This window comes from Aplysia californica, unplaced genomic scaffold, assembly GCF_000002075.1.
Source record: "Aplysia californica isolate F4 #8 unplaced genomic scaffold, AplCal3.0 scaffold00155, whole genome shotgun sequence".
In the NCBI taxonomy this organism is placed as follows: domain Eukaryota; kingdom Metazoa; phylum Mollusca; class Gastropoda; order Aplysiida; family Aplysiidae; genus Aplysia; species Aplysia californica.
Genome location: NW_004797425.1, coordinates 376,342 through 400,198, shown reverse-complemented (window position 1 = coordinate 400,198; position 23,857 = coordinate 376,342). Strand labels below are relative to the sequence as shown.

The window sequence follows — 23,857 nt, the reverse complement described above, 5'->3', positions numbered from 1 at the left end:
ATATATGTTGCACTTTATTAACGCTTTCATGTTTTCGCCTTGGGTTCGGGAACTCCTTGAGGTAAAGCTTGGCCTTGACTATTATTTCTTTTGGTTGGGTTGCGCGTGTAGTTTCATTAGAGATCTTTAATATTTATTTCATTATTTTGTTTAGTCCTTTAAAGGAACAGATATTGTAGTTCTTACTGGTAATTTTCTTTATAAGATTATGTGGATTTCAGGGTTGCTCTGATGTGGGTTTTTTTAAACAAAGATGTTCGAAGGCTGCCTTCAAGTGGTAGGCTACATTTAAATACAAGCAACTTCCACAACTAGGCCTACAAAAAGTGCAAGACAAGATGTACCTGGACAGTTTTGATTTATTTTGCGCTGTCTGCTGGCAATTCTGACAAGCGATAACAATCTATTATCATTTGCTTTGACGAAGTTGATGGGAGAAGGTGGCCTGTCACCTCACTCAGAACTTTCTTGTGAAACATATTGTGTGAGGCTTGTGTGTAATTGTTGGTCTTTAGAAGGAGCAATTTTATTAAACAGATTGATGTTGTTTTAGCATTATACTTCTCAAACTTGTAGCCTTTTGTTGGTCTTTAGACTTTAGATTAGAGAGCAATTTTACTAGAGTTTTAGGGCATAGAGGCTAGATTCTAGAATCTACTTCTCAAACTGGGCTTCTCGTGAAGGCACCCTAACCACCAGGGTCACTACTATATCTACTAGATTTAGTAGTAGATCTAGATATTAGATCTAGACTAGTCTATTTAGAGAGATGTTAAGTTAGAAAGTGGCTATTCTCACCCGCCCGGAAGTTCTCCCAAGATCAACTCCTCCCCTCTTCTCTCTCTCTCTGTCTCTTTCTGAATACTGTCTATCGGTGTGGACGTTCAAATTGACCAAAACAAAGTTAAAAAATGATGTTAAAACACAAAAGTAAATTAATTTGGTTGTCTACAAAGATGCTACGGCTATTTAACTTTTCGAATCGAGCCGAACTACGCGGGTCGCCATTTTGTTTTGCCCGGAAATTCTCGCGCTACTCCTCTCTCTCTTTCTCTCTCTCTCTCCACCGCCCACAGACAAAATTGTACGCTTTTAGTAGGCTACAGTTGTAATGGAACGTTTGTTCACGGCACAGAATTCTACAATTTTTCTGTTATCACAGTGTAGAATTCTGTGGTTTAGGGTGAACGCAAAATTTGGTGAACGCGCACCGGGTGAGAATAGCCACAAGACTCGCCTGCACTATTCTCACTCCGGGTGAGAATAGAGGTGGCCGTTAAGTTAACAGCTGGGTTGGCTCTAAGAGAGTAACGGCCTTGCCATAATAAAGCAATGCAAGTCGAATGGAATTGCGAACAAATATCACCTTTAAAAAAAACCCAACAACAACACTTTTCAAGTAAATTAAAAGTAACATGTCATAGCTCAGCGTAAGTAAAAACAACTATTCTGAATGGAGTAGGCCAAGCTACTCATCTAGATGTTCGCTTTCGTCTGTCCACGTTATAAAATTCTTGCTCATTTATTAATTTACCTCAAGAAACTTCGAGTGGTAGATCTACTTCTGCTGGCCAGCGACCAAACAAAAATTTTTTTCTCTTTTTGGCCCTTCAATTTTGAAAACCGCTCTTTGGATGCGTACCCAAGATAAATGACCTACAGTAACCTAGACTACAAATTTCTCATTTCGAGATGGCGACACCACCCTGCCCCCTCATTTCTGTGTAAGCTTGTTGATTTCATTCCCCAGCTTGCTTAACGTCTCTATGTGCTCTACGTGAGTCTAAAAAATTACTCAATCTGTCTCTTGAATCATGTTTCTTAGGAGTACGTCAGAGTGTGGTGTTGAGGAAAATCGGTCAACTTTTAAATGTTATCTAGAGATCTATGTAGGCTATGCTGTAAATCCCCTATTATTTTTTGGACCAATGTTAGGCTTGTATCGAAGAAAGTGTGTCGGAACCTTAGTTTGCAGTTATCTTTTTGAATGGGCTTTTTAGATTCTGTTGGTCATCCAACTTATAGACCCGTAATGGTAAGTTTTGAGTTAAGTTTTTATCAGACATGTCATTTTATCTTGTTTTAAACTCGGTCAGACGAAAGTGAACAAGGTATAGTAATTTTTTTTACGACACTGAGTGACAATGGTGACAAACTTACTTTGCCTTGAAATCATGATACACCAATAGTTAAAATTACAATTTGACAATGTTACATCTTTAGTGGCATAGTCTTCATTAGAAATGAACTTCTTTAATTTTTAATTTTTGCTGTGAGGAAAGTGAAACCAGTTTGCAATTTTCTTGCAACAGTGACGATATATAAGAGTATGATGTGGTAATACAACAGTGTCTATGGTGCTAGTGTTAAGCCTTGTTCCTATGGCGCGTACAATTTTTAATTCACTATTTTGCCTTAAGTAATACTATAGAGTACATGTTATAAATTCTCAGGCTTTTAATTGTGTTTTATTTTTCCATGAAGCATCTCTCCTATAAATATATTGCTATTTTATTGTTGTTTGAGGCTAACACATCACAGGTACAGAAGGCAGCAGCATCTATTTGGACAGTTTTTATTTCCTTCTCTCATGTCTTCTATTCTTCTTTGTTATGAAACTGTCCATTTTTCAACTTCCATATTATTATATTATTCTTTTTCCATCTTCTCCTGAATTCAAAAGAATGAATACATGCACTTTTAAATCATACACTTGGATGAAAGAGAGAGACACAGAAAGAGAGAGACAAAAGTATCATATATATTTTAAAAGTGCAAGGGTTTGATTTCATGAACTCAAATTACTTTTTTATATTTGGCGATTGAAAATTTCATGTTGTGTTTGGTTGTTGTTTTTTTCTGAGTAGATTTTACAGTATATTGATGAAGACTAAAGAAGGTAGACCTTGCTATAAACCGAGGGCATGGCCAGAGTAGAAAAAATGTGACCTCTTTATCTCAAAAACGATCTAAGAGACGATTTTACTTCCATTGAAAGGGCTGTGCACAAATCTGTCATTGTTTTTTCAGTATTTGGAAAATTAGAAAAATAATGAAAATTATATTTTGTCATTTTTTATCTTAGCTGAGATAAATGGTGACAAAGCATCCAGTGTCTGTGCTGCTTATGGGTGTCACTCTGAGTTCATTGTGCACAGTTCATAGCATTCGCTGCGAGAAGAATCTTTTTAATGAAGAAGGTAATCGACAGATTTTATCCGATCGGCTGTAAAACTATTAAGGAGGGGTTACTTTCTTTGACTTAAAAATGATCAAAATATTAGCATAGGTAGGCCTAGATATAATCAAGGTAATAACTGAATCATTCAATGACTTTGCATTGAATATACACCATCAGTCAGCTAGTTCTGATAGTCACCTAAGGATTATAATAAGAGCCTCTGTATGTAACAAGCTAAGAATTTAAAACTTCCTTTTTTCCGCCCCTCTCTATAATATCTCCCCCTCCTATGACTGTGACTCTTTGCACAGTTGCAAAGGTGTGAACAACTTTCTCCCTCCCTCACTCCCTTCTATTACTGCATCATCGAGACAAACAAACTCTTGTACTTTTCAAACTCCTTGGTCATTTCAATGTCTTCAGGGAAAGTCACTTTTGGCCCAATCTAATGTTAAGATTTTACATCTGTTCTGTATAAAAATGCTCCTTTCTTGTCTTTCTTTCAGACTAATTTGTTCAGCAAAGTATTTTAAACAAAAAGTAATTGAGGGTGGTTGGCGGGTGCTCTGGTGTGGTTTGCTTTTTCTTTCCTATCAAACATCTATCGTCCTTATCTCCCCTTCTTCTTTTTTATGCTTGTTACTCTCTTGTAACACCTCTAATCTTCTACCGCTCATATGACCTTATGCAGTTGCGAGTGCCATAAAACCTCTACTAAAACTTTTTAAAACTTTTAAAATTAATTTCAGGTTGTAACTCCCAATTCCTTTGATGAATCGCAAATCAGAGCATGATTATGGAAGAGATTGAAGTCACAGTACAGAGTATTCTGCCATCAGATGAACCCCAGGGTCGATTCCGTCTGAGAGTGTCTCCAGATGCTACTGTTGAAGCACTCCTTCGAGATCTGTGCAGAGAAGCAAATACACCATTGAGGACTGAATACTGCCTGCGAAGCAAGGGTCATGATCTCCTGTCAAGGAGTGAAACTCTTCAGGGGGCAGGTATTCTGGATGGAGCTTTTCTTCATTGGACAAGTGAAGGTAATATAAGTGACCTTTGAACACTCTGTACCTCTCTTGTTTCTTTCTGTATTATCTTGCTGTCAAAATGTAGTCATTCTATACTTAATAGGTGGTTTGATGGTATGGGCACTGTGTTGTAAGCTCTTTTTTATTCCTTTTTATTGTTATTAGTGTTCTCTGCTGTTCCTGTTGAAATATTCATATTATCATTCTTCATTTATATATTACAGTAGTCTCCGCCTAAGATCCCGGTGCTCAGGAGCAAAGAAATGCGAGATCTTAGGCGAACCGGGATCTTAACCGACGAACCCAGGGAAGAATCTATAGTGACCCATGTTAAGGCTCACAATCTGTTAAATGGTCTCCCTCCACTCTAAAATGAACTGACGTGACCCCTTTGTGGGTTTATGGCATATTGCGAGCAAAGAGTAGTTAACCTTGATGACCTTTCACAGTGCATAGTGGGATGAGGCGTGCCATTTTCACTTATTATCCTATTATGAGTCTCAAGATCTACGCTTATCCAGTTGTCCCTCCCCTCTACCTGCCGAAAATTTATAGCTTTCCGTCTCTGACCGTGTTCCCCTCCCCCTCCCCCAACCGCCTTTTTCGTTACACCCCATTATGTTGTGAACACACCAATTAAAATACAGTCTGTCTCGCAAATTTGGGAGTAGAGACAACTGCTGCAATGATCAAGAAGGGAGTACACCGTTCAATGTGATCCCACCTAGAGGGAAAGTAGGCCCTACCCACCCAGCGAGTGATATAAGTTTAGGGGGAGAGCTCAGGTGTGAGTGCGATTCGTGGGGAAAACAAACGTGTCGGTCAGTTCACACCCCGGTGTAATCCCGTCTGGGGCAAACATTGTATCGCTTCATCGAGTTTTAACTTTTACATTGCGTATGTGATCACATTCACGATAGTGGCTGATCTTTGACGCGACAGACAATTTATTGATCTCAACTTTTCACTCTTGGTTGATCGGCTGTCCTGCCCGGGTTTTTGTTCCGCAAATTATGATCTGAAATGCGGGATCTTAGCCGAATGTAGACCTTCAGAGTGAATCAGAGTGGGATCTTAGGGGTGACTTTTTGTATAGTAAAAATTCTGTTTTCTTAAAACAGCGGGATCTTAAGCGAACCGGGATCTGGATCAATAACAACAAGCGAACCGGGATAGTAAGCGGTGGGATCTTAGGCGAAGACTACTGTATTAAATATCGTCAACAAATTATATAGACACCTTTGGTTTCCATTTTCTGTGCTTTAACTTTTTTATTTTCACTCATGTAGTTGTCTTTTTTAGCAAATGATTTTATACTTAATCTCAAACAGTATGGAGGTACAGAGTGAAGTTTCTACGCTCAACTCACTTATTAATCCTCTACATTGTGACATTATCTTGGTATATGTACAATTGAACCTGTACTCTGCGGAATCGTGAGGGAACCAGAAACAGTTCCATCTGGTACATTTTCTTTCTTGGACTGGGAAATTAGGGGGGGGGGGGCAGAGGGCAAGCCCGTAGGTAGTAGGATCAAGGGTTGCCAGTCCAATCGGGAAGAGGTGGTGAAAACTTCACAACTCTCAAGTGCTTTCGTAGCTTTTCTGGTAATGGTATACATCAGTTTTACTTATCCATTGCCACCAGATCTTGCATCTCATAGGACCACCAATTAAAAACAGAAACGACTGAATGTCTCCTTTGTTTCCACGCTTAACCCCATCCTTCTTTAAAAAAGCACAATCAACCAATGTCATGCCAAACTTACACCCTGCATGTAACAACAATTCACCAAACTTTTTTCTCTGCTAGCTATACAGTCAGGATGGTAGGCAGTCCACTCAGGCCTCACATGGATGGGGTAATAGCTACCCCCAAACAGCTTCCCTTTCCCCTTCCTCACCTGGCTGCATGTCTTAAAGATTAGAACCAATGATACCAAATTTGGGAGTTTTGTTTCAAGTCAGGGCTAAGCGGGCAAAGCATTTTCATCTTAGACTGGTTAAAATCCTCCCTTGGGAGGGAATTTTACTCTCTGTTTCCGGGTTGAGCAGGTTGCAGTCTTAGGTGTATTATAGAGAAATTTATCAAGGGGGAAGCCACTATGACAGGTTTCCGTCTTGGATAGGTTTCTTTTAAGGCAGTTTCAACTATAGTTGAGTTAGTTTTATCCTCTGGAGCTGTAGAGTAATAAATAATATATAAATGTAGCGCGTACCAATGCTCAACAGCATACTCTATGCGCTTTATAACTATTGACAATTTCTTAAAAATGTTTTTTTACAGATGTGGAGACAAAAACACCTTTCCGATGCAGTTTGTTTTGGTTTTTGGCCATTCTTAGCTTCATCATAGGTGCTGCAGGTATAACTGCCATCTGTGTCATTCGATTCAAAGACACACAAGCAGTAATTGACGTGAGTGGTAATACAGACTTTCTGTTTTAGTTTCAGTTAAAGGGATGTGAATGTTTGTCATTGACTGAGTATAGAAATATTTTTTTGGTTCCACTCAGCTTACCTCTTTGTTAGCTGGATTAATAGATGTTAGAATATTATATTATGGACTTTTAATTCTTATAAGTATATGGTTAAAAGATTTTTTAATGAAGTTTTATTCATCTGTTGCACTGCAAAGTATAATATGCTGAATGCACTTTGAATCTTCTTGCTTGACCCTGTCCAAACAAAATCTATATAATATATAGCCATGAGAAAATTATCAGAAAGCAGTAAAACAAGAATGCCTTCCGTGAAATCTAGATGAGGGGCACTCAAGTGCGCATGGCCCCGACTCTGTAGAAAGGGTATTTAGAATCTTGTTGAGACCACCAAGGCTACCTTTTAGTAGAGAATTGATGTGAATAGACTGGAATGGAAGTATTTTGTTGCTTCCCCTTTTGTCAGAGGGTACAACAGGAAGCAAGCAATTATACTTTTCTGTCCTTTGTTCATGGCACTTAGTAAGCAAAAACTTCAACACGGATGCACTCAATAGCTGACTCACCTAACACATGAAATAGAATGTTTTGTCATAATTGCTAGGGGAAGTATAGACTATGGATGCGGGTGGTTGGCGGGTACTCTGGTGTGGTTTGCTCCTTCTTTCCTATCAAACATCTATCTTCCCTATCTCTCCTCCTTTTTTGTGTTTGTTACTTTCTTGTAACACCTCTAATCTTTGGCATTTATATGACCTAGTATTGTATTACATGTGCTGTAAAAATCTTACTAAAACTTTTTTTTTTAAAGCAACTAAAACTCTGGATTTGGGTTTTCAATTCTTTCAATTGTTTTTTCCAGTACGCCATTGTGTTTGATGCTGGCTCAACTCACACCTCAATGTTCATCTACAAGTGGGAAGGTTCAAAGTTCAATGGCACTGCACTTGCTGCTCAAGCAGGAGAAAAATGTGATGTGATAGGTATGTCAATCTGTCTTAGATATATTCAAAAAGGCGTGCATTAGAGGAATATTTAGATTTTATCATGCATCACATAAGAAAGTTTGTAAAGCACTGTGCTTCTAGGTAGAGCCCAGCTTCAACATGTACAGGTTCTGTGGATACTTTTCTGCCAAGTTCAGGAATTCCAACTAGAATGTTCTTTATGATGAAGATTCCCTTATTTATTTTGAACGAACCATTATTTAAGGCACTAAAATTGTGGAGACTGGGTATTTTATATGGACTGAAGAAGTTCGATTGTGCAGGTGTAGTTTTCCAATCTTATTTTAAGAGATTAGGGCCTGTTTGAGCTGCTCATTTTGTAACAGTGGTATAGCTTGTTCACTTTGTCTGTCTGTGGTTATAACAAGATAAAAACAAATGGCTCCGTTTAATATTCTCAGGTCTTTGCATGTGAGTCTAAAAGTTTGATGACCAGCAAAATCTAGAAGCCCATTAATGAAGGTCGCTGAAACTAAAGTTCCGACACATTTTCTTTGATGTTAGCCTTGAAGCGGGTAAAAAAATAATAGGAGATTTACTTCAGACACTTAAAACATTAAAAATTGACCTATTTCCATCAACACCACACTCTAACGCATGCCTATGAAACACAGTACAACAGATAGGTGAGTACTTTTCGAGACTCACATGAAGATGTGTAGATGGTCTTGGGGTGAAATCAACAAGCTCACACTGAAATGTAGGGGCAGGGTGGTATCGCTGTCTCAAAATGAGCAATTTGTAGGCTAGATAACTAAAAATCATTTATTGTAGTGATCCTGTGGGTGAACCCAATGGAGAGTGTTTAATATAGGGCCCAAGTGAAGAGACTTTTTTGTTACTGGATAACTATTTTTGGAAAAAAGTATTTTTGTTTGGTCACTGGCCTACAGGCGTGCCATGCATAGTTGCACACACATCGATCAATATATAAATGAATTAGAATTTTTTAAACATGGACAGATGCTCATGTACAAGCTATAGCCTGTGTAGCTTTGTTCATATATGTTTTTTACGAGGCGGCGGGTTCAGGCGCTCATCAACTTTTTAGCGTGTGGAGTTATTAGTATTATTTTTAAGTGTGTTCATTCGTCTTGCTTTTGATGAAAAACTACCCATCTATCTTAGAAGTTGAGATATTTGCGATTGAAGGAGGTGGGGGTCGCCTGATGTCATAGGTAAAATTAGCAGAAAAATGGCCGCCAAAGTTTGGTAACTTCCTTAGCTTGAGAATCTCTGTAAACTGCCATTTTTACAGGTTTTGTGCCTTCAATCCAGAGTTTTCACTAAAATCCACAAAGAAATGTGTTTTTAAAAGGACATAAAAGGTCTAGAGCCAAAAACCCAAGATATGATAAAATTTGTCAAACCAGTTAAAAGTGCTGGTTTCTCCAATTTATTCTTTTGACGAGCACCTGATTTTACCACAATGCTTCATTTATATGCTTTTGCTATTGTGATCTGGATGTCATGTCAAATACACTGATGTAAATACTGTCAAACCTGTGTAAGACGGCCACCCACTGTCAAGGAGAAAAGTGGCTGTATAAGACAGGTGGCCGTCTTAGGCAGGACTGATCAAGATGAAGAAAACAAACCATTCCCATCTGAAGTCCCTATCGAAAGTAGCCGTATTATTGTTGTTGGTTTGTATTTTGTTTGTTATTTTTATTTTGTTGCTAATTTTGCGCAAGGGTGACAATAATACGAAATGTATAAGACGAGGAAGACCGAATGCCATGTTAAAACTAACACATGGATTGCCACCACTCGGAGAACGAGCGACGCTTCTGTCGCAAGTTCATATTGATGTCCTTTGTTACTTTGTTACAGACTGGGTAAACAGTGAACACTCATCTCACTTACGATTTGTGTATGAGTTCTGGGCAGGGCTTATGGGTAATGAGGGATCACACACTTACCTCACCAGCAGCTGAAAATTGGTACCTATTGGTCAACAGTGGGAGGGGCCTACGCAACATGATCGGTTGGAAGGACTACCTAACAACAGTGACAAGTGGTTGGGTTATGACGGCTCGCTCACAACGCCAGGGGCTAGTGCACAATTTATGACAAAACGTAATGGAGTCACTAAGGTGGCCGTCTAAGACAGGTGTTATTGCTTAGTGTGATAGGGGTTGTGTGGTAAAACATGGTGGCCGCGGCCGCGTTGGGCAGGTGCCCGTTTTACACAGTTAAATTATATAGAAAAAACGCAAGAGGGGAAATGGAAAGTGGCCGTTTGTACAGGTGACCGTCTTATAGGGGTGGCCGTCAGGGCAGGTTCGACTGTACTTATATTTTTATTTCTTCAGGAGGTGCCATTTCTTCCTATGTTAATCATCCAAATGATGCGGGCAAGTCTTTGGAAACGTGTTTGCAGAAGGCCAAGGATATGATACCTCAACACAAACACAGCACCACACCCGTCTATCTGGGAGCTACAGCAGGAATGAGACTTTTAAAGTATGCTGAAAAATAGAATAGACTAGGGTGGCCTTTTTTGTGTGTAGATCAACTTTAATAAGAATTGTATGTATATAGTGCGTAGCCATGCTCTATGTGGTATATAACTATTTTTACCCCAGCAGACCTTAGATCATTCAGAAATATTTTTGGCTTCCCGAGAAGCATACAGTGCAGGCAGCTGATTAAGTACTCAAACATCTTTTGCTGTCAGGAGGCCAGTTCCCATTCCCTCCTTAGTGAAGTTAGGAAATTTGTGTAAAGTGACTTGCCCAGGACACAATGCCAGGCCTTTGACAAGATTTGAACCCATGACTTTTCAATTATGAGCCCTATGACCTCAGTGCTAGATCACGCACGTTTGGGAATTAAAAGCACCTGACGTCACTCTTCGAGTGCAATGGTGGTAGTCATAATGATAGTTAAAGCAAAGATATCATGAGCTAGCAAAATGTATTGTGGAAACTTTCTGCTCTCACATTCAAAGCATGATGCTCACCCTTTTATCTTTTGAACATCAGTGTCTTAGTGATTAGGCTCTCGCTCTAGCAACTGTAAGGTCGTGGGTTTGAATCCCTTCAGGGGTTCAATGTTGTGTAATTGGGAAAGGCATTTTACACAAATTTTCCTCACTTCATCCAGGTAGGAATGGGTACCAGGCGACAGACAGTGAAAGATCTTGTCAATTTGATAGTTTTTGAGCATGTACAATCTGCAGCTTGCTTTGTATGCTTCCCAGGAAACTGAGGATGTTTCTTAGTGTTCTGAGGTCTGCTAGGATAGTAATACATGTCGTTTCGTTATAGAGTGTATAGAACATTCTGAAGAGCATGAATAAATGCTACATAAATGCAGTTATTATTGTTATATTTATTGTCAAAATGGTGCAGGTCTGGGATGAACTAGTCACTTATGATTAGTTTACTTGATTTTCAAACCTAGCAGAGCAGTACATTAAAAATATATATTTATATACTCATACACACATACATATACATGTGTATATCCTTAAGATTTAAAACTCTTCCACCTGACATTACTCAGTTTTGCTTGCTGTGAAATGTGTTTCATACGCATAGAAGTTGTTTGCTCTGCCTTTGTGGTCTTACATGTTTTCATAGAGTCTGCCTCATCTAATATTGGGATCATGACTTTCAGTGATTTGAAGAATTCTACATAATCGTTTCACTAATTTGAAAATCTCATTCTGATTCTGAATTGTTTCCTTGTTTGGCATTCCTACTTTCCTACTGAATTTTGTTTAATTTTATTTTCAGGGAAAGCAATCCAAATGAAACCAAGGCAATACTTGAGTCAGTACGAAATACCTTCAAAGGCTCTGGTTTCAAGTTTGTAGCTCCCAATGAAGCTGTGCGCATAATCTCTGGCTTTGATGAGGGTTCTTTCTCATGGATTACGAGCAATTATATCACAAATTCTTTTGATGTGGTAAGCACTGAAAATTCGATGATAATAGTAAATGAAATTTATATAGCGCTCAACCCCGATTAAAGTACTCAGGCTCTTAGCACTTTACAATACAGTACTACAGTAACATAAAATGTTGTGTTCTGACCAAAAGAAAATTACTCCAAATATTCATCTTATTAATACAATAATGCTTTGGTGGTGATAGTATTCTGTTACGTGATCATGTTTGGCACATGTGAAAGTTGTGATTCTCACTTTATTCTGATTTCATACCAAGAACGACTTTTAAACTCAAAACATAATTTTTCCCGCAAATTTGCACTGTTTGTCATAGTAACATTTTGTAACACTAAATTTAACATTTCTATTGACTACTTCCAAGTTCTTATAGTTGTTAGGAGTTTTAACAAATAAGCTAATTTGTACTTTTTCACTTCTCAAATGTATGAGCATTTTGGTTATGATTATAACTGGGGGGGGGGGGGGGTGTTTTTCTTTTAAATTGTTCTTTTTTCATCTTTGACTAGATCTGTGAAATGATTAGTGGAATGCAAAATGATAAGAAACATTTATTTGTGTTGGAGAACCACATATGATTTACAGTCAATACATCCTGTTTGTTTTTATGAATCTGCTTAGTTTTTATCAGATTGAAAAGAATATTAGAAAGTAACAATGAAGAATTAATGGTATTATTCTCTGGAATGGGTGACCCAATTATAACCAACGACTGGAGAAAAGTTGTGTTTGGTAACACTAGGAAGTTTGGGTAAGGGGAAATTGCAATATGTAGCAGCATTTTCAAAATTGTAAAAAGAAAAAGAAAAAGAAAAAGAAAATTTGCTAATTGAGATCTTACTGTCAAGCTAAATGAATTAATGAATTAATCAGTACATACGTAAATAGGTAAATACATAAATAACTTAATAAATATTTCATAGAAATATGGATTGATAACAACAACAACAACAAGCGGGATGGATATTAATAGAAATCAGTTAACCATTGTTCTAACCACTTATAGCTTACTTACTTAACCTTGTGTAGAAAATGTAAAATTACAGTTACTCAGTGTAATTACTCTTTAAAATCATAAAGAGAGATGGCAGATTTTAAAACCTTTTTATCTTTAACAAATTGTTTGTCTGTATAATTTTTCAGAGGTGGTTTGAGGGTGCCACTGGCAGGTCATACATTTTCTCTTTCCCTCTAATGTGTGTTATAAATAAATAAACAACTTATACTTTATTGTTCCATGTAGTGAAATTGGGGTTGTTGCTTCCTTTCTTGTATTTTCTCAGATAAAAATGATAATTATCGTTTTGCGCTTCTCTTTGCTCAAATATACAAAACGTGTCATTTTTTTCCATAAAACATTTTATCTCTTACTCTTGACAGCAACGACCAGGTCTGAACGGTGGTATCCCTGCCCGCACCATTGTTCCAAGCGTTGGGGCTCTTGACCTGGGTGGAGCTTCCACTCAAATCACCTTCATGCCCCTTAAAGGCACAACAATGCCTGAAGGCTTTGGCAGAGTCCTGCAGCTCTATGGCACCAACTACACTGTTTACACCCACAGTTATTTGTGCTATGGAGTGCAGCAAGTCACCAACAGAATTCTTGCGGCCTTGTTCCAGGTTTGTTGATGTCGTACTGTGAGTATGTGTGTTGTTATGATGTTGTTTTGTGTGTTACATATGCTTGTATGCTTGTTTTTACATACCCTTAAGTGCTAGTGCAAAGACCTGACAATGTCAATATTGTACTGGGTGTAACTTTTGTTTTGTGAATCCGTTTCCTTTATAAATAGTTTTCTCTTTTGTAAGTTGGGGCCTCAAGATGCAGTTTGCTATAGCTGAAAAGAAAGTACTATTAAGGAATAAGAAAAAATGAGCAGTTTGGTTTGGTTTTTCTTGTAAAGAGGACATTCGGGATCAAGGACTTGCTTCTCAAAGTATTGTAAAATCAAGAGTTAATTTCCCCCTTTTAAAAAAGTAAATAAATAATACAGGGGAGGTAAATTGGGATTGTACTGGGGCAATATGATGGATAAAGTAATAGCCCATCATTTGATCATGTCATGTATACTTACTGAGGGAGTGGGGTAAAGTAGAAAAAGCTGTGACAACATTTTTTGGTTCTCTAAAACTTATGTTGGTTCTTCTAATTGTTGATGAGACCATTTATTTCTAAACTTGGCAGATTTAGCAGATGAGATGTATGGAATTTAGTTCCTGCCTGGGGTTTTTTTTGTTTTTGTTTGTTTGTTGTTTTGTTTTTTGGGGGTTATTTGCCTTCTCGAATTTCCCCCCAGGTGGATGTAATGAAGGTGGAACAAGTGCTCCAACGTCGAAATGAGTGACAACATTGTGTCAAATAGGGCTTTATTATACTTTATACTTTAACAAAAGCAGAGATGTAGCACTGGTTTTAAGATGTCTCTCAGAATGACTTGTCTTCTCCAGGAGCATGTGAATGAGACTCAGATCGAGCACCCATGCCTGCCCAGCGGTTTCAATACTACGAAAACGTACAAAGAAATAACTGCATCTCCATGTGTGTCCGGATCTGCTGGCAAACAGTCTTTTGGCTCTTCTATCCTTCCAAGTGGAGACGTTGATCTGGTAAAAAAATTAACTTGTGTTTCAATATATATATATATTGCTGTACTCTTTTTTGGTCAATGGTCTCAGCCTTTTTTTTTTCTCTTTCTCTTAACTCTCTTAAGAATTCCAAACAAAGAATTCCAGTTGCTTGTGACTGATGGGAATGCTCACGATTATTGTGGACTGTGAAAACCACCCAGAGACTTATCATTTATAAGATTTCGAAGCAGAATTATTGTTTAGTTTCCTGAGGGTTCTTTTTTTGCTATGAGACATGGAGATAAAACTGAAAGACAGGGTTAGAAAGGTATGGGACATAAAGGTTATTTTGTGGTTGTAAAGTCTCAATTTGTATTATTAAGTATCATACTGATGTTATTGTTATGATATAATACAGGTGTTAAATTGATGTAAACTGTGAATTTAAACCAAAGTTGTTTATGATGGATTTTGAAACATTTGAATTGTTACAAAAGCTTCTGTGCGCCCTAATTTTCTCTATCTGAATTATGTGATTTCAGGATCAGAATATCACATTTGTAGGAGAGAGCAATACCAGCCAATGCACTGATCTGGTGAAGTCATCATTGTTCAACTTCACAGGCTGCCCTTACTCCAGTTGTTCTTTCAACGGAGTCTACCAGCCAGAAGTCGCAGGATCATTCTTTGTAAGTGATAGTGTGGGCGGGTGGTTGGAGGGTACCACTGGTAGGTTCTTTTACTTGTTTTTTTTTCCCTTCGGTGTTTCTGTGCAGTTTGGGGAAAATTGAAGAAAGAAAAGGAACATTATAGGGTTTATTTTTCTCGTATGAAGGGGAACTAATAGTACTACTAATTTGGACACCATGTTATCTAAGTACTTACAGGTGAAGGTGCTCATTTATCATTTTTATTGAAGTGCTTGAACATAATGTCTTACTCTTTGATTGCTCAAACTCACTTTTACTACTTCTGTTTATACTCAGACTCAGTGTCATGGGACAGAAATGCATAACCCCAATAACTACAGGCATAACTCTAAGGAGTAATTTTGAATATGACCTGTTCCTTTGAATAAAAATGGTTCAAAATAGAACAACATATTCAAGCTGTGAGGCCTTTCTCACATGAATGTTATGTGAGAACGGTTTTTACATATGAATGGTAAATATCTGAGAAACAACACATTTCAGGTGCTTCAAAAGGTATTATTTTCTACTCCTCAGGCATTTTCCAGTTACTATTACATTTCGGCTTTCCTGAATCTAACCACCAACAGTTCTGTTTTTGACCACAAAAAACTTGACAGCGCTATCAATTCCCTCTGCGGCATGACGTGGAAAGAAGTAAGTGTTGACCATAATTTCATATTTGAGTTCACTGTCAAATGCTGCTATCATAGCTCAGTCTTGATATCACTAGTGTGGTTTTGCTATTGTAAACGACCAAGACAAATTTCTCCCCGTGAGATGAATAAAGATTGTTTTTGTCATTGTCAAGTTCCTGCATGTTCTTTAGAAAGCTCATGGTATCATGGTGTTTTAGAGTTGCAATCATGTTTGGATGCAGATGCAAAGAGCTATTCTGTTTGGCAAAGAGCTATTCTGTTTGGCAGAGAGTAAAACAAATGGTATGATGTGGTAGGCGTTTTATAGCGCTATAGGCACAGTAATGGTCATGTCAGCCCCAGGAAAAGTTTATGGTTTCCATTTCCGTCAAAACGTATCAAGTTTAAAAGGACAAACGTAGGCTTATAAAAATCTTGCATGTGAAGTATGTGAAAACTGTTTACATTTTGTCATTTTCAAAACATCTAGTTAAAGACACATTTAAGTGTGCATACATGCATTAAGTAATTGTAACAAGTTAAAACTAAATTTGGTGAAAGAGACAGTTTTCTTTTTAAAAGTCTGACACATGTTACGGCTGGACGATGTTGAAGTAAATAGTGCCATTATGTTGGGCAGGAAGTGCAAAGCGTCTTTATTGTTGGCAAAGAGCAGTAAGCACCTCTATGAATTGCAGAACACGTGGAAATGAAAAGTACAAAGTACTATTAGATCTATGTTTGGCTGAAAATACAAGGCTCCATAATGATTGACAGTAAGTTGAGAGTACGGTCGAAACTGCCGTAACGGCCACCTGTCCAAGACTATCACCTGTACAGACAGACACTTCCCACTTCTCCCCTTGCATTTTTTCTTTTTTACGTTATGATGACTTTGTCTAAGACATCCACCTGTCTAAGACAACCGCTTTTCTCCTCGACTGCCGGTGGCCATCTTAGACAATTTCGATTATACTTTCATTTTATGGCCCATAACAGGTTCAAGAGATACCAGCCAAAGGGAAGGTAAAAGAGAACTTGCCCTGGTACTGCATGCAGTCTGTCTACATGAACACTTTGCTCTATGATGGATACAAGTTCACAGATGCTTCCTGGAAGGGAATCCAGTTCGTGAACAAGGTATGTTGTAGCCATTTAAAGTTAACTCCTTTTGAGGATTTTTAAAAAAAATTGTAAATTGGGAATTCAGTTACTTTTGTCTTGACTTTTTCATACTCATCACTCATATCTAAACAAATCTATGTTTTAAAAAATGCTAAACAATGCAACTTCTCCTTTTTCATTAAGTCAGGGAATATGGGGAATGTGGATTATAGAAATTGGGCAGCTTCATCCTTTGTAACTGTTTGAAATAAGCTGTGGATCTAAACCATTGCTTGCCTTTTACAGACAAAAGCATGAAAATGATGATCGGCAAATTGTTTAATTATAGTTCACCCCTTAATGTCTGGTGATGACCAATGTATCTGCAGAGGAAAACATTTCTAGAGAGGAATACGAGAAATAAGGATTAAGACCTCTTAGACCATTTGGGTCCTCTGCAATGGCCAAAGAGACCAATTCTGGCAGAGCAAAGTTTGCCATATTTTGAACATTTGAAGTCTAAGCTTCATTTCCTCTTGTGAAAGTACACGGCTTATGGGCTTCTCACTTGACTTCAGTATTGGTCCATTAGTAAACACCACAAAAAAAGCTTGTTTAAAAGACTAATTGTGAAAAATTTCACATTTGACCTTTCGGACAAAGAGCCTTGTTTAACAGGCACACACAACAGTGAGTCACTATTACACTAGCATATAGCTACTGACCAGTTTGTAAGAAATTTATTCAATATATTTTTCAAGGTCTGAGTACGGAAGTCTGTTTTTGTGTCAGAAGATACACCTGACCTTGCCAATGCTAAAGAAAAATTATGAACTTTCAAAACAGGATTTGCGAATTAATAATAATGATAACAAAGCCCATACATCAAATGGAGAGACCTTTACTAAACATTTCTGACTTAATTGTTGCAGGTCTGCTTTTGATACCTTAAATTTAGTGAATGTAGAAAAAGTGTGTGTGGAGGGTTTGGGGGCGGTTTACTGGTCTAGCCTAATGCCCACCATCTTGACCGGCCGTGTACTTAGAGTCTGGGGGTGTTCTTTTGGTTTTGAAAAGTTGACAGCTACGCACTGGAAATTACAGTACGTAAACAAATTGTTTATTGTTTTCTGGATTATTATTTTATAGATAAATTATAAGTTTCGGAGATTATTATTACTGGATCTCTTCTTACACCTACAGCATCCCCCCCCCCCAAGTAAATACCATGCATTTGCAATGACCTCTGTACCCGATGTCTGTTTCAGATCTTTAGCACAGAAGTCGGCTGGACCTTGGGCTTTGTCCTCAACGAGAGTGGTGACTACCCGTCCGAGTACCCTGAAGCAACGATGGAAACGCTGACCTTTTCCCTTCTCATGGTGCTCTTTATTCTTTTCATCATGGTCAGTGTGGGATTAGCTGTCCAGGGAAGAAGGATGAAGGGCATGTTGAGTCACCGCAGGTACAAAAGGATGGACTCTTATGGTGCCATTTAAGTAGGAAAGGAGAAAAGAAAAAGCAATGTATTGCTTCCTGTTTGGAGCTTTGGTTTGTACTTATCTGTGATGTTTGTGAGTTACTTGAAATCAGGGTGCAATTAAGGCTGTTCATATCATTGATTCTTCTTCTGCTATGTCGACATTCTAGTGCGGTACTCCATATTTTCATTGTTAACATGTTCATGATTAGCTTGCTGAGACTGTGCACTCAGATTCCTGGCTCGCACAGGAGGATGCAATATTTTTAGGCGGTGTTAAAAAAAAAATTCTGTAGAGGGTCCAAGCAAAGGTAGAAGTGAATGGGCTTCCTCTTTGTGTTCCTTGTTGTGTACATAAACATGAACCAAAACACATCTTATTTCTTACTCAAATACCAACCGTTTTTCTGTGAGGATTTAAACTTGAAAACGGAATATGAGGGGGGGGGGGGGGGGGGGGGTTAGATTATTTTAAGCTACCAGAACACTTGAACTGGAATGACCTCTTATTCACAGGCTGAGAAAAATGGTTTAGCTCTTGTGTGGCGTAATGAATGAGACTGGTTTAGAAATGTCAAAGCTTTTACCCTCGTTCTTTTTCTTACCGATGTCAGGAAAGTAATTTTAAAAACTGCCAGATATATATGGCCAGTTCAGTCTTAATGAGTAAATGAAATATCTGCTTTTACCAAGTAATATCATATCACAAGTAGAATGTTTATTGTCAATCAAAATGTGTGTAGATGATATGTGTTTTATTCAACGGATATATATAGGCAGGGTTTTTGGGTGTTGTCTTTTGTTGTGCATCTCAGTTAAGAGCTGACAATCAATACGTATATCTGCTTGACTCTCTAGACAAGATCTTATTGTCAGTCACATGTGTAGCATACTCTTTAGCAAGTGATACACATGTCAGTTTCATTGCTACACGCCAAAAAGTCTGAGAGGGTAAAAAGTTTAACAGGTGTTTTTTGCAGGGTTCATTTTTTTAAATTGGAAAGTACCGAATTAACTTTTTTCTTGCTACTAGATGAGGCAGAGAAGTAACTCTTGGCTTTTTAAGAAGTGGTTTGGATGTGGCAACCCGTTTAGTTGACAGTCAACAGCGATGTTTCTAGCTCAATCGATGGTCTGCTGCCATACTTGTTTGACAACTGGTTTCGTTGACAGTCTACCCAGTTTTTACAGGCTTGGGACTAGTGACAAGGGTCTGTTTACATTTTCCCTTTGTGTTTATACAGGTTTGGGACTGTCATATGCCATATTAAAATTGTTTTGGTGGTTGTAGTTTATCGGGGGGGGGGGGAATGTTCTTCACTTTAGTGTTGTTAGTTTTGTGAGATCACTTCTTCTGTTTGTATTATGCACAAGTGCTTTTATGCCATTCAATATTCAATGCCAACTTTTTTTAAAGCATGCTGGCTTTGTTGTTCGTTTTTGGATTTCATAGTGTACAATGGACTTTGGTTAAGTGAGTCCTAATGAAACTTGCAAAAGTTCACACACTGTTGGTAACTGATAGAAATTCTGCAAGCTCTTGAGAAGACCATAAGGAACTTACAACAGCTGTCCTCCTGACTGCCAAACAGGGTGTATAGTAGAGTCCACTTGAACTTGAACCGAACACAGTAATCTGAAAACAGCGGTAAACCAAAAGGAAATCCGGCGCTCCTGCTGATTTTGGTTTAAGCAGACTCCACCATTATATATGCACAGAACATCCTCAGAACTTTTGTCTCCATCACCTTCTTCACACACATCTCTTCTGCCCCACTTGGAAGGGGTTTTATGAAAGGTCACATTTTAACTTCGTTTGCATTGCAAGCTCTGGGCTTTGTTGCTACCTTTTTTTACAATAACAATATACTATGAGGTCCGCTTAACAGCCTTAAACAGAAATCTGCGTGACCACCAGATTTTCTGCGGATTTTGGTTTAAAGTGGTTACTCAAATGTAAGAAAAAAATTAGGGATGTTTTCTTTCGGTTTAAGGCTGTTTTCAGATCTATTAACTGTGTTCGATTTAAGCAGACTCCAATATATTTACAAAGTGATACGTACATGTACAATGCTGTGTGGACTCTGCTTAAAGTACAGCTTGTGTTTTTATCAAATCAAAAAAATGGTGTGAAGCGAAATTTTTTTCTGTGGAATTGAGATTTAAGCTATTGTCATGCAAAGAAAAGCTTTATTTTGTACAAATTTACTACAGGGGAACTACACCGCATTGATTATCTTTCCTCTTATTATACTGTCACTTACTGTGACAATCATTACATGTCTGGCAATTTAAAAAACGGTTCACTTATATGTTTCAGTGAATATATCAGCTGCTTAGTGTAAGACTCCACCATATGCCATTTTGAAAAGTTATGTATGACAGAGTTTTACACTGAGCCGTCGATATGCTCTCAAACCATGGTTCATGAAAGCGCAAAGCTTAATGAATTGGGTACTAGCATGTCCCATGCTGTGGTTGTGATTTGGTGTCAGTTTGATTTTCTAAATTGTAACTTGGCTGTTTGAAAACTTTGATGAAGACTCAGCTTTTGTGCTTTGTGCAGAAGTCCAGTGGATATATTATGTTAATCTATGCAAAATGCTTTTGTCTTGTCTCTGAAAACTGTCATGAAAGAGCAAAAATATTGTAAGAGAAATTGTAATATTTTCTTATATTAACTTAAGTTAAAAGGTAGAAAGTTTTTCTTCCTCTGTATTTTGAAAGCAAATTGGCTTGGCAGTGTGTTAAAAAGACCAAAAGAAAATGCCGAGCTTTTTACTTTGTATAAAGAGAACCCTAGTCAAGTTCTGTCGCTCTTTAAAAATTCCGGGTGTCTCGTACTCGTATCATATTTGCTCTCAGCTCTCAGTTAGCTGTATATTTCTTTATAGTGCTGTGAAATTTCCTCAAGTTATATCCAGAATGACTAGGGTTCTTCTGTCAAGCAATAGACATGGAAAAGTTCTGTTTCGAGAGATCCCTCTGCCCCTTTCACCCCCTCCCTTGGGGACTCCATCTGTGACTTTGTCTTGTCACACTGTGGGCTGGCTTCTGAGAGTGTGCATAATCAGTAGATCAAGAGCAAGTCATGTCTGTTAAGTTTCACTGTGATGGAAAACCCCAGGAAACCACACTAAATTTGGCAAATTATTTGAAGTCATCATCTTTTTTTTAAAAAAACAATATGTCATCCTCAGCAAAATTGGAGGAGAAAATAAAGTCTATCCTGTGGTTTGATTTAGGTTGAGAGGGCAATTTTTCAGTCCCATGAGGAAATGATAAAAGTAAGTCAGCTCTGTGTTATGGTCTAGGTTGAGAGTGCAATTTTTCAGGGTGTTTCAATGCCTGTACTGTAAATATTTTTTTAATTTTTAGAATTTTTTGTGTGTGTTCTGCAGAAATTAACCTTTGTCTTTTTTATTTTCACAATTGCGTCTTATGCCACTTTTTGTTAATTTTTTTACTTTGTAGGTGTCTGTCAAATTTTTTATTTTAATGTGCATTTGTGAAACATATTTCACTGCTCAAAATGTTTTTCTATATATTTTTCTTATTCAATTCTACTGCTGTAAAATGTTCATATATTCCTATGAAAAAAGGACCTTGAAATATGTGCTATTTCATTTTCTAAAAGTGAAAAAAAAATCACTATTTATGTTCAATCCCTCGTTTATAACCCAAAGCCTGGGATACTTCTCAAAAATACAATTAATTATGTGCATGATTATATTGATTAAGCTTGTGCCTGTCTACACACTACACTGAAACAGATACGTTCACAGAAAAGGAATGTCGCTTGAGAGTGTGAGTGAATGAAAAGATGATTAGTCGAGAATGCAAAGGATGAGTTGCGAAGTTGATCAAGCACAATGTATTTTTATAGTAAGTAAATTTTTGCTATTACCAATTGACTGTATGATGACTATGATGATTTGTACCATTTGATGTTCTTTTATCAACTTTGCTAAAATACACCACAAATTACCTTCCCATTGAATTCTTGATTATGTAACGATATCACTTTTAAAACACTGCTATCTTTTCTATTGTCCAAGCTGAACGCGCAAGTCTTGGGATAAATATTATTATTATATATTTTTAGAACTTATTCAGGGAGGCTGCCCGCCCACAGACCATTAACATTTTACAGTGGAAATTTTTTCACAAGTGCATTTCTGTCCGTTTGGTTGACCTCGTAATGTACAGATCACGCGTTTTGGAAGTTTCACAAGAATCTTTTTCTGCCAGTAGTTATAAACCACAGCAGCCGTCACACAACTGGGAAAGTCAGACAGCACTCTCACTCTGTCTCTCTATCATCTGTGTATCAATCTATCTCTGTGTCTTTCTCCCTCTCTCACAGACACACACACACTCATCTCTTTGAAAAGTGGTTTCGCATTAAATTGGAAGAGCGAACATTCAACATGAGATGAAAAAGTATCTCCACTTACTGACAACGTTGAAAAAAAGCGCATGCGGTAAGGGATCTGTTTTGTAGGTTGTCATGACTGTCTGTTGCATAGATGTAGTATATGGGTGCAGAAACTGCTGCAAAGCAATACAAGGCTATGAATATCCTGTCCATTGCACCTTTTTTCACGGATAATTATAATGAATGATGGAAAATTGTGTACCATTCCAATTCCATTGCTTTCTGCGGTCTGTGGGCTGGCACCCTGAGCTCCCATTTCTCCTGTGATTTAGATTGATTCTGTTATTGACCAGCCATTATAGTCTTTGCATTCCTTGTGTGTGATATTACAAAGGCCCCGTATTACAAAACCAGTATTTGGTCCCAACATAAGGCTTAGGTCTATCATATAAAATGTTGACTGGACTGGAAAGATTTTGACTCATTCCGATTTATTAGCAGTAAATTTGTGTTGTGGACCCATTCAGTCCAAAAAAATCTGTTGGGTAACGGACGATGGGTGGTCTGTTGCTGGTTTATTTACTTAATTTACACTAGACATTGCATGTGTCACAGCTTTAGTTTTTCATTTAGTGGTGCTAGAGAAGTTGAGCATCATGTTTTGCTATAACTTTAAACTATGTAGAGTATGTGAGCCTTGCCATTTTTATGTGGAAGTTTGCCTACGAAAAGCATAATAATAAACACATGTGTACCACTTCCAGATTCCAAATAAAAGATTTCTTTCATCATTTAATGTCATATTGCTTGTTTACTTTTGTTTTACACTCATAAAATCTTCAGAGAAATTAAAACCCCAGAAATCCACCTGGTTCCAGTAACCATTTTCAATTTAAAGAATAAGGGTGGAGCTGGGCAGAATAACAAAGAAATAAACTGCAGTGGCGTGTGCTTAAACCAAAATCTGCGACACTGTCAGACTTTTTTTCAGTTTAGAAAGGGTTGCGGCAAATGTCATTGTTTTTATTTTGTTTTTTGCTGTCATCTACCTCTTTTCGTAAAGATTTGTTTGGTTTAGTGAGTTTATGGCACTTGCAACAAAAGTAGGTCATAATAGACCGATGATAGAGGCATTACTAAAGTGAGTTTAGTTTACATTTGGCAAGAGTTTTACTGCATTTGCTACACAATAAGGTCATATATAAGAATATAAGTGCCGAAGATTAGAGATGTTAGGGGGGCTCTCGTGGCCTAGAGGTGTTTGGCCTCTCAATCAATCCCTGGTTCGAATCAGGGTAGCGACAGAAAAATTTTCTTCTCTAAATTTGTCTCCTTTTTTATTCTTTAGCAATGTTCTGTCGTCTGCTTTAGTCTCCTCTTTCTGCCCCAACCCCCTCACCTCCTTTGCCCCCTCCTCTGGGCTCCC

At 37.8% G+C, this 23,857-nt stretch overlaps 1 protein-coding gene across 1 annotated transcript; it reads left to right on the top strand.

Moving 5' to 3' along the window:
- The first annotated feature begins 276 nt into the window (after positions 1 to 276).
- On the top strand, positions 277 to 23,227 carry LOC101850951 (ectonucleoside triphosphate diphosphohydrolase 2). Its single transcript, XM_005097458.3, has 12 exons — positions 277 to 484; positions 3,931 to 4,224; positions 6,499 to 6,629; positions 7,515 to 7,635; positions 9,975 to 10,125; positions 11,403 to 11,574; positions 12,955 to 13,194; positions 14,023 to 14,181; positions 14,685 to 14,831; positions 15,369 to 15,488; positions 16,469 to 16,609; positions 17,842 to 23,227. The coding sequence occupies exons 2-12, from the start codon at positions 3,972 to 3,974 to the stop codon at positions 18,070 to 18,072; spliced, it is 1,866 nt and encodes a 621-aa protein (XP_005097515.1). The 5' UTR covers positions 277 to 484; positions 3,931 to 3,971; the 3' UTR covers positions 18,073 to 23,227.
- Positions 23,228 to 23,857: the final 630 nt, after the last annotated feature.